Source organism: Vigna umbellata, chromosome 5, assembly GCF_029865625.1.
Source record: "Vigna umbellata cultivar VRB3 chromosome 5, Vumbellata_1.0, whole genome shotgun sequence".
Classification (NCBI taxonomy): domain Eukaryota; kingdom Viridiplantae; phylum Streptophyta; class Magnoliopsida; order Fabales; family Fabaceae; genus Vigna; species Vigna umbellata.
Window position 1 is genome coordinate 20,615,497 of NC_142169.1, and position 10,727 is coordinate 20,626,223.

General features: G+C 32.6%; 1 protein-coding gene across 3 annotated transcripts; it reads right to left on the minus strand.

The window, feature by feature from the left end:
* Positions 1–1,568: 1,568 nt before the first annotated feature.
* LOC124834499 (stomatal closure-related actin-binding protein 3-like) lies at positions 1,569–10,087 on the minus strand. Of its 3 annotated transcripts, none has more exons than XM_047309201.2 (13): positions 10,010–10,087; positions 7,972–8,271; positions 7,526–7,654; positions 7,181–7,273; positions 6,472–6,612; positions 5,895–5,963; positions 5,066–5,149; positions 4,484–4,664; positions 3,858–3,971; positions 3,643–3,701; positions 2,898–3,032; positions 2,446–2,595; positions 1,569–1,921 (listed from the first exon to the last, which is right to left on the minus strand). In XM_047309201.2, exons 1-13 carry the CDS (start codon positions 10,070–10,072, stop codon positions 1,889–1,891), a joined length of 1,551 nt encoding a protein of 516 aa, XP_047165157.1. In that variant the 5' UTR covers positions 10,073–10,087; the 3' UTR covers positions 1,569–1,888. The 3 variants fall into 3 exon arrangements, with proteins under 3 accessions (XP_047165157.1, XP_047165158.1, XP_047165159.1); XM_047309202.2 differs by lacking the exon at positions 10,010–10,087 and adding an exon at positions 9,792–10,003; XM_047309203.2 differs by lacking the exon at positions 10,010–10,087 and adding an exon at positions 9,573–9,610.
* Positions 10,088–10,727: the final 640 nt, after the last annotated feature.

The window sequence follows — 10,727 nt, forward strand, 5'->3', positions numbered from 1 at the left end:
ATTTGGTTATACGGGAGCAGAGGATGTTACAGATGCTCCAGATGCATGATAGAGACACGTGAGTGAGAAGATGACTTGGGTTATTTAAAGCTTTTGTGCTATAAATTTTAGAAACAGTGTAATAAGGTTTGTTTTATTTCTTCTTGATTTTTTTTAATTTCGATATTATATAAGTTGATTTCCACGATGGTATTATGATTTTAAAAATTTTAAAATTTTCCTCATAATCGAGACATCCCAAAAATCGAGATGTTACACCACTGTTTGCTAATAACAAAGGCCCAAAAGAAACAAGCCCATGACGCATGAGACAAAAGTCTCGTTAGAGTCTTCTCGAATCAAAAGTCTCGAGGATTACAACACAGCTGGCTAGCCTCTAAATGAGAGAATATGCATGGAGACTTCATGGCAGTAACGGAGCACGACGTCTAGAAGAAGAAGAATGCAACGATCGGGAAGAGAGTTTCATCAAGAGGTAGGAATAACTTTTAACATTTCATAAAATTTGTATTATTGTATTGTGTGTACGTTACAAAAAGAAGAAGAAAAATCCTAGAAATATATAAGGTTCAAGTGAGGGGAGAAAGGAGAAACGAGATTCATAAAAGTCCCTAACAGAAAACAGAAACATCAATAAGTAATTTATTTATTTGTCATAGTTATTATTACCTTTTAGTGGCTAACAATCTTATTTATTTTACATCTCTTATATTTGATTAAGAGTTTAATATTTATGTTTTTTTATACTATCAACTAGTAGAAAATCATTATGCATATAACTTTTAAGATAATTGTCATAAAAGTAAAGAAATTTATATATGACCGAGTGGATGTGGAAAAAGTGATTAAATTAATTTTTCTTTGATTGATCAAAATCCTAATTACAAGTTTATCAAGAAAATAAGTATTATCAATGATCGATAATCCACCAATGTTATTGTTAATCAGTTTTTATCGTTGCCCAATCAATATCTTCCCTCGCTGTTACCACAAAAATAGGTACCAATGTTCAAACAAGATGAAGCATAAACATTTTTTATTATATAAGTTTGATACATTTTAAAAACATAATTTGATTACAATATTTACGTTAATCTTAGTGTTAAAAGTTTGAGAAATTAAGGAGAACAAAAATAGAGCATGATGTTTCATTTTGTAGTGTTCATGTACCAAACACTACACGTGTACAAATTTTACTTATCCACGTATGATACAGTGCTAATTACTCTTAGTAGTAACTAATGAGTCACCAAGAGATATTGTTAACGATCATCTAGAATTTTTTTTTCTCTCTTTCTCGTGGGTCTTCTACAAGTACGAAAAGTACAATGAATTAAGATGAAAGCACACATCACTTTAAGAATGATTCTAGATTCTCACTGTCTCAAAATTTTCATTACTTAAAACTTCAAATTTATTATTTGTAGCAACAATGGAATTCATTAGTTCAATTGGTTTTAGTAATAAGAAAAGAATAAATCTAAAGATAAAAGTTTATTTTTATCCTTAAGCAATACTCACTTGAGTGTAAATCACTACTTCCTTCCCAATAAAAGGAGGCATACATAGCAGATTTACTTGGCAATGATCATTAAGAAATTTTGGTATATACCATGTTTGGGATGTGCTTTACATTACAAAACAACTAGCACATGCAAATTAGCCACAATGAACAAATGAACTAATAATTATAAAAGGTTGAGCTAGGAACAACATGATTAGGCAAATAAAAAAACATGCCTAAAACAATGCAACTCAATTAGTGGAAACCCAATCACAAGTATGAAATCACATCTTTCTTTAACAATACAACCACACATGTATACTCACACCAAGAATATGATAAACCTCACGTTTGTAGGAAGAACTCAGTCAGTTAATTTTGCTTCTACACTAGATCATCTGGCCCAGCAAGCACCACCTGCATTTACAAAACAAATACCCATTTTTAATTTGCATCAAAGGGATCAATTTCAACAAGGAAATGCATAATTTTTCATTAAAGCGTATATTTTTTATAATTAATTTGTCTCCTAATAAATTTTTTTCAATGTCATTTATTGAGAAAATGATGTACTTTAACAAAATTGTTTCAAAAAGCTATATTTGCTGCTGTTCATGATCCGTGTCACAAGCCTTAAACCACACTGATTGTGATAGAGGAAGTACTGCTTTCTGTGTCTAAATGGTGGTAGTTTAAGGTTTTTTCCCACTCAAATTAATGACAATATTAAATATAACTTATTGAAACAATTTTACTAAAATAACTTCACTCTTTCAGTAAATGCATTATCTTTAATCTCCTACAAATACATAGACAGCAATTTATTTGGAAGCAAAGTACGAATAAAAATGCAAACATTTTGGATAGAGGTAGGATCTGAACCATGAGACAAGAAAGTCAACATATGAATCAGTAACAGGTAAGGTGAGAAGGGTACATACATTGCAATCAAGAGCATATTTCCTGGCAACCATGATGGCTACATTTCTTTCTCTCTCTGATTCAAAGGTTAATACAAATGAGAGACCTTTTCTAGCTTGCCAAAACAATGCCTTCGCTGCGTTACTGACATCACTTCTAACTCCACATAGCTGTAGTTAAGAAAAATGTTAGTTAAAAGGTAGTCAAATTGAGCACTTAAAAGATAATAAACCATGAAAAAACAGTACACCAATGGAACATTGCACCTCGATAAAAACATGTTATTCTTTATCTAGGTTGTCTGTGTTAAATAAATAATAGAAAGGAATAATTCTGTACTGGGAAGACATTGAAACTGAAAGTGTCAATTCCCCATGTGTGAATTTATGTGTCCGGGGGCAGATGGAGAGCCTTTAACGTTCATGTTTAACGTGTTGGACTCAAGAATAAGGACTGATTGCGAAAATAGTACCTGCATTGATGGGGAGTAAATCTCTCTAGCTTTTGTAATCCAACCTCTGCATAGCTTTATCCTCATCCTCCCCACATTAAATGAATGAGTAGAATGAGATGAGTGATCTTTTCCATTCATTTGAGAAATAACTACCTGTGAAAATCCAGTACAAACCATGAATTATTCTCCCAAGAAATGTCCACTACCAAAGCAAAACTTCCTCTCTTTTGCAGATAAAAGGAGTGTGTGAAAATGTGGAAGTAGATAGTTAGCTGCACATATAAAGAATGAAACAGTAAAGCTGAGTTATATATAAAACATGTACAAAATTTACTCAATTAGACCACAATGGTTCAAGAAATGTACGGCTCTTTTGTACGCTACAACAAAAATTACTAAAACATATAGCATCCATCTTTATCACCCAATACTCAAAACTTGCTTGCAAGTTTGCAACAATTATAATACAGGGTGGGAGGCGACGATGAGAGTGGAAATAGGAAAGGGGTGTTCCATCTTAGGGCCTGGAATCCCGTATCAAGAACTTACAAGCAAATTTCTCAACCAAGAAGTAAGGCTTATAATGTTTGTTGAATTATAGGACCAAACAGAATTTAACTCTTCTTTTAAACATCATCTTCAGAAACTACTCAGAAGAGAAACAGATATTTTATAATATTTGTTGAATTAAATGACACTTTCTCTACAGCCTTTTCTGGCAGGAGTTAAACTACTGAATCTAGAAAGGATGTTGAAAACATACATTAAAATCAGCATTAGATTTTCGTAGAAGTGACTCTACAAGGCTTCCAAGTCCTGAAACTGTTACACACAGATAGGTAGCTGTTAGCCTTTGTTATCTACTTCAGGGTGCATCAATAGTTAATGTCAGGTACAAGATAACCTCAACTATGCACACTTGAAAACGGAAGTTATTTTCTGGGAAAAGATAAAGGTAAAGGCCCTTAAGAAACTAACCAGGTTGAATGGGATTAGTTGTAAGTGTAAGTTTTTTCCCATTGGAGACAATATCTACTTGTAAGATTCTCCCTGCATCGGAGGGGTCAGGAGCATATATTGATTTGATGGCACCTGAGAAATGAAGGGAGACCAACTTCAAACATTATTAAAAACAATCAAGATCAACTAGTTGTTGGAGCCCAGTCAAAGAAACCGCAGCATAAACAAAGTCAATAAGATATGTAAAACATTATTCATTATGAAGGTTACAAATAAAAATAGATTCCACCACCAGATTGGAGCTAAATGGTGCAGAAGTATATTTGAAAAGTTACAATTGTTGGATTGTAAAAATAGGATACATTATTAAAGAGGATACATATGTAAATGCTCCAATAATTATTTATAGAAAGACTAAGAATGAATAAAGGCATCAAACCTTTTCTTGACATTTACATCTCAATCATAGATCTAAAATGGAAAGCAAAATGGCCAATTTGTATAATATACAATAGTCATTCAAAAACTTCCAGACCAATGCCAAATTGACAGAATCAAGTATAGATGTTACTCAAAAATATCAATACAATATTGTGATCTGAGCATTCTGAAGCACGATTGAAAATAAACTAAAAGAGAGGTACCTGAAATAACTTCCCTCCAGCTCCCTTCAGATGACAAGCGATACCACTGAATCGAACATTTAGATACATGTGGCACTTCATCTGAGCAAGGCTGGACTTGAAGATATGAACCCAAAGCTTCAGAACCATTTAACATGTATAGGCGAGATTTATTTTCCTCGTCCCTCTTGCTCATGGTAAGCTGGCATAGATGAAATGAAGTTATTGCAAGAAAAGTAGATTTGAGTGCATTAAATCTTAGTATTTATAACATGTATAAATTATAGTTTGCAAACCATAATTTTATCCGATAGACATGAGGGTTTTATTCGTTCCATTCAAAACATGGTTTGAGAACCAAAATCATGTTCAAACACGACCAAATCAAGATTTTGCCCAACATGTTATTTATGAGTTAAAATTTGGTTACTATAATCGAAGCAAACAATTTATGATTGATTCAAATGGGAAAAAAAAGTATATGAATAAACTACTATTGTCCTACTACCACATGCTAAGTACAAGACTTCCCAATCAAATCTAGTAAAATTGATTATAGCTTTGATAGATAATTTGAGCAAGTAAAACACGATATCAACCAACCTCTTTCTGAAGCTTAATTGAAAATATAGATTTCTCTCGAATTTGGTCCCTAAGAGCACGTAATTCATATTCCATGGCCATCACCTGAAATCATAGAATTGTCCTATTTCACCATTATGAAGATATTCAAAATGTTAATGGGTCCTTAGATTAAGATGTGCCTGATTGCACATGTAATGGCTCAAGTTATCCCGAATGATATGACGTAGAGAAATGGAAATTTAAGTATAGTTAGGATACAGGCATAGCAGAGTATATTAATAAACAATAGTAATATATGTAGACACACACATAAGGATTAGAAAAGAATGAAAAAGGATACGCGTTGATATTGTAAAGTATTTTTCAAAGTCATCCAAATCACAAACTAACATATATAAGTTTGTTGACTTTGACAATAATCACCCTAGAAGTCACACTAAAGCTGATTTTTATTTGGTTAACAATGTAAAATCTTTCCACACTGAACACACATATCCATTAAACTCAAAATGTTAATATTAAATGTAATATACCAAAATTCTTCAGATATGGTATGGTCAAATTTACACAATTCAAACCAAATTTCAGCATTTAATGACAATTATATGCATTTCAAATAAAAAATTTGTCCTTTTGAAAGGTTTAAGGTGAAAATGTTGTATCTAAGCATGGTGTATGATATGTGTAACAACGTAACTACGAAATTATAGAAAAATTGGTGTTAATGCTTCTTGTTAACATCTGGATTATTTTTATTACTATTATAATCATTATTATAAAATAAAGTACAGTGAAATTAAGCAAAAACTACCCGCTAACGGTATTGAGGAAGAAGAAAGCAATTCACCTTGCTTGGCTGATGTAACAGTTTGATTCTTCTAGCCTCTTGAACCTCTTCTATTAGTCCATCCACATCCTAGCAATGAGGGACAGTAGATATTATATACCACTAACGCATCTTTAGAGATTTTCCATATTTATATACATTGCAAAATGAAGGATGATACAACATGATATGAAGATACTATGTAAATTACAAGCAAAGAACTACAGAGTATTCAGAAAACAAACCTTTTATTTTCCTTTTTATAGTTCCAGCCTGAGTATTTTTATGCATTGAATTTTTCACATGAATGAAAGTATGAAAATTTCTATGTCAAGTTAGTTGATGAGGAAATAAAGTTCATAAGAATTCTTCAGGATATACAATTTCTATAGGAAATGTTATCTTCAAGATGTGGCCATCATACCCCTCTTTTCTATCCTAAAATTGTAGTATTTGGTAATCTTTTGCCTACACCCAAACGTATGATTCTCATGTGTACATTGAATATCATTATAGTGTAAAGTAATGCTTCATTAAGAATTCATTAATGCAAAATTATACACACATATAATTGTGTAATCAAACAACACTTTAATACCTGAGGTTTTGAAGCTTGGGATGCTTTTTCTTGTTCTTCAAGAGCCTCTCCAATTCTGAGCACCACTGACCTTGCGCTTTCTATTTCAGCACAAGCAAAAGACTTCTCTTGATTAACTAACTTCTTAGCATCTTCAGAAGCCTACAAAACCAATTTTCTTGTCAAAACATATTTAAATCAAAGAACTAGAAAATCAAAACTACCAATCTTAGTTTAACTCATCCTATCAATCTTTAAGTCAATTGTTCAACAACCTTTTCATTTCAAAGTTTGATTTCTTATTCTTTATCTTCTTATTTTTATCTTTATTTTATTTCTTTATCTTTTACTATTTATTTTTACTTTATTTAAAACAAAAATATTTAATTTTTCAAAAGTAACAAACAAATTGATATTGTGCGAGTCTCTTGGATTTCAATACTTGGACTTAAAAATCCACTTTACTACTCCTCGTCTTAGTACACTTGCCAAAATCTTTACCACAGTACAGTTTGAAACAGTTTATTTGCAAACAATACACAAACACATGTCAAACAACGACTTCATTATTGCTTTAAAATCTGTAAAAAAACATACCCAAATGAATTTTGAAATTTGATCAAAGCATTAATAGTGAAAATTCATAAATTGTTCAAGTAAATTAAATTATGAATTAGCAGAATGTTTTGGAGGAGATTGTGCAACAAAAAATTCAGATATCGAAGAAGACCTGTTTGAGAAAGTTTACTAGCTTCTTCACTTCAAACTTCTCTTGGATCAATTCTCCTTCATTTTGAGTCAACTTAACTGCTAAAGCTTCCACCTGTGAGGAATATATTGTTAAGTATGAATGTTTAGCATCATTAACATGAATTGAAGAGCTAAAATAATTTTCCTCATGCATTATGAAACAGCTTCTCATAAATATGTGGGGCTCAGGAAAAGGAAATGAAAACACCCTCCACAAAAGTAAGCCAGAAAACTTAAAAAGATAGTGAACCAATTGGAATGAAATAACATTTCCAACTTTGAACAATGTAGTGTACTCAACATGAAATAAGATAAAATAACGAACCATAGATATAGCTTTCTCCACATCCTCTTTGTTTCTTCCTGCAAAACGACCTCTTAAAGATTCTAGTGCATCTCTGAGTTTTTTCAAAAGAACATGTCCCTCCAAAGATGCAACGTCTCTCAGTTTTGCCTGAATTTTTCACACAGAATGGAGGACGGTAGAATCATCAGAAATTGAGAAAAGAACACGACTCAGATTAACAACCAAAAAAAACACGGATGAACTGCGATTTGAAGTCAATAACAAAACTTGATTTCAACAATGGCACTCCTGATTGCCTAAAATCTAAAAGAGATGTAACTTGAACCAGCTATTTTATTTTACTTTTGCTTTGAACTAATGTGTATTTGACAGAACAGGGGAATGTTGAAAAATATTGGACATTTATGTTAAGTAAAGGAAAATAATCAAATAGTAGACCATAAGCAAATAATTGAAACAAAAACCTCATTAGACAATTTAGCAGCTGCAGCCAAGTTCTTGTCAAATTTACTGGCAAGGTCTCGAACTGAGATCCGTTTGTGTTGGTCGGACAAATTGGAAGCTTCTTGTTCAATAACATCCTTCAATGAAGGACCTTGGTTTTCCTCAACTGGCTCTTCCAGAATTTGATTATCAGCTCCTAGTTTGTACTTTGGAAAACTATCATAAATAAAGCTCACGTCAGCTGAAACTGGCGGAAATGCCTCCATTGGCATCTTGATTTCAACTTCCGGACTTATCTTTGTCATGAGGAAAATTGTAGTCTGGTAAAAACCATATAGCAGTGAAGAGTCAAAAAACAAAGTTTAAGTACAGAAGACTCCTTTCTTCATCCACAACTACAATTAAATCCAGCTTAGACAAACGTATTGAGGACACGTGACAAGTAATTTAGAGAAGGTAAAGTCATGAAAGAATGCTAAAAATAAGAAAGCGTGATGGAATAGGTATGGTTGAACTTCTAGGATCTGTCTAGTACTCAAAGCTCCTTTTACCATAAGAGACAAATCAATAGTAAATAAATGTCTTCATGAACTTTAAGAAGCATCAATCATGTTTGATTATGCGAGAAAGAAATTCCAAATTCATGTTCATGCAACTTGGTGATGAAACTACAATCAAAACATAAACAACATAAGTTCATCACGGTAGCTGATGATCTGCCAACTGCCAATTATGAATGACATTGTAAATCAAACATCCTCATTCTGATAAGAGAATATAAAGACTTAAAAGAGTGTTGTTACCAAAGATTAGACTTTGAAGGAGGATAGAATCTTGAAGTGTTATCAACAAAGATTAGAATTTGAGGCAAAGATGGTTAGATTGTAAACGATGCTAGATGAGTTCAGACTAAAATAACCATCTCATTTGACTCCATTTAGTTTGAGCAGAAAAAGTGGCCGAATACATCAATTGTCAATTAATTCATATACAACTAAAAAAGGGAAAAAGAAAAGGATGGAAGAATTAGTACGGCATTTAATTAGAAGAAAAATTATGTAGCAGCTAGCATTAGTAGTAATAGTCAGAGGGAAAGATTAGAAGCAATAACATAAACTAACAGCTATATTGTGGTTGAATATTAGTCTCTAAACATCAAAGTGATTTATTTCCTATATTTAGTAAAAAGAGAGATCAAGCGTAGTCACCGTGCCAACAAGCCTTCACTTACCAAACTACATTATCAAATTAAGTTTCAAGTTAGTGCAGCAGTTCCTGATATAGAAACAAAAGCCAGATTAAAAAAACAAGGTTTCTTTCTCCTACCCCCATCAAACACGCAAAACCATGAAACCATATAGATCTACACAACAAAAGTGAAAAACTGCTGACAATGACGCAGGCACCTAATACATGATAAATCAATAATAAGAATTAAGAATAAAAGCGAGAGAAACAGAGTAAAAGCATTGATAATTCGAGATCAAACAAGAGGATTGTTTGTCAATTACATCAACATCTAAAAATGCATTCCTGAACATCGTCAAACCAACCCACATTCCATAATTTTCGGCCTACTTCAACCACAAATGCAGAAATAAATAAAAAGGTAAAATCTTACTTTTCACTCAGCAACACTTGTAAGTAAGGCCACTGAAGCAAAGAATAGAACGAAAAATGAAAAGCAAAGTGGGAGTGAATGGAGAGCAAAGAGTTGCATGCACCCAAATGGAAATGCCAGAGAGAGAGAGAGAGTTTACAAACTCCAAAAAACCCAAAAAAAATAAAAATAAGAAAGAAGAACAACTCAACAAAGAGAGTGATTAAAACAAAGAGTTACCACTGCTGAAGTCGGTTGCTGGTAAGCAAAAAGTGAAAGAGACAAAGAGGATTGAAGTTGAAGAGTTACAAGAAGAACAGCAGAAGAAGGATAAGGGGAGGGGGTTGAGAAGAAGAAGAAGAAGAATCTAAAGGGTGGCCATTAGCGTTGCTTTATGAAAAGGTTAAAAAAGAGAGAAAGAAGAAAGAAAAGAAGAGTGAAAGGAAAAGCTTGCAAACCTGACTCATTTGTCTCCCCTCCCAACGACTTGAAATCAATTTGTTTTTCGCTAACTGCATCATTGTTACGCCCTCCCTCTAGGTGGGGCCACCCTCCAACGCCCCACGCGCCGTCCCCACCTCCACCGTGCCCATCTACAGCGGGAAGGCGTGCACACGCGCGAGTGCGCGCGCTTGGCCATATTATGGGACCGTACCGTGGTTTTTCTTTTTTATTTTAACGTTGTTTTACAGCGGGGACTGCTGTTTGGCGGGTGTTGTTCTTTTGACTCCCTTTTACCCCATAATGCCCTCCGTCTTTCTCTTATTGACGCATATGCCACCACCTGAGACAGTGGATAATATAATACATAAAAAAAACATTAAGAAAATCATCAAACCCAACTTTCTTTAAGTTTACATTTTGTCTGATAATAAGAAGTTTCGGATTTATATTTCTACATGAAAAATAAAAGTAACTTAAATAGTTTTTAATAAATAAATTCAGATTTATTTTATCTCTTGGAAAATTAAACATATATTAAATTAAATAAGAATTTACCTCGATATTTTTTAAATAAATATTATATGTACTGAAAACTTAAATTGTAAAATAAATTTTATATTTTCACTATCCAAAATTTTAATTAGTCAATAGTATAAAGAAATTATACTAACAATATGCTGAAATTAAATTCTTTTTTTTAAATGAAGTAAAGAAATAGCTTAATCCATATAA

Bases quoted from the DNA above. Each gene is read 5' to 3' on its own strand.
- LOC124834499 (XM_047309201.2), bottom strand. From the start codon at position 10,072: ATGATGCAGTTAGCGAAAAACAAATTGATTTCAAGTCGTTGGGAGGGG. The intron at 3,972-4,483 runs GTACCTCTCTTT...TTCATTTCTCAG, and splicing joins CTGGAGGGAAGTTATTTCAG to GTGCCATCAAATCAATATAT. The intron at 3,033-3,642 runs GTATGTTTTCAA...GGATTTTCACAG, and splicing joins AATCTAATGCTGATTTTAAT to GTAGTTATTTCTCAAATGAA.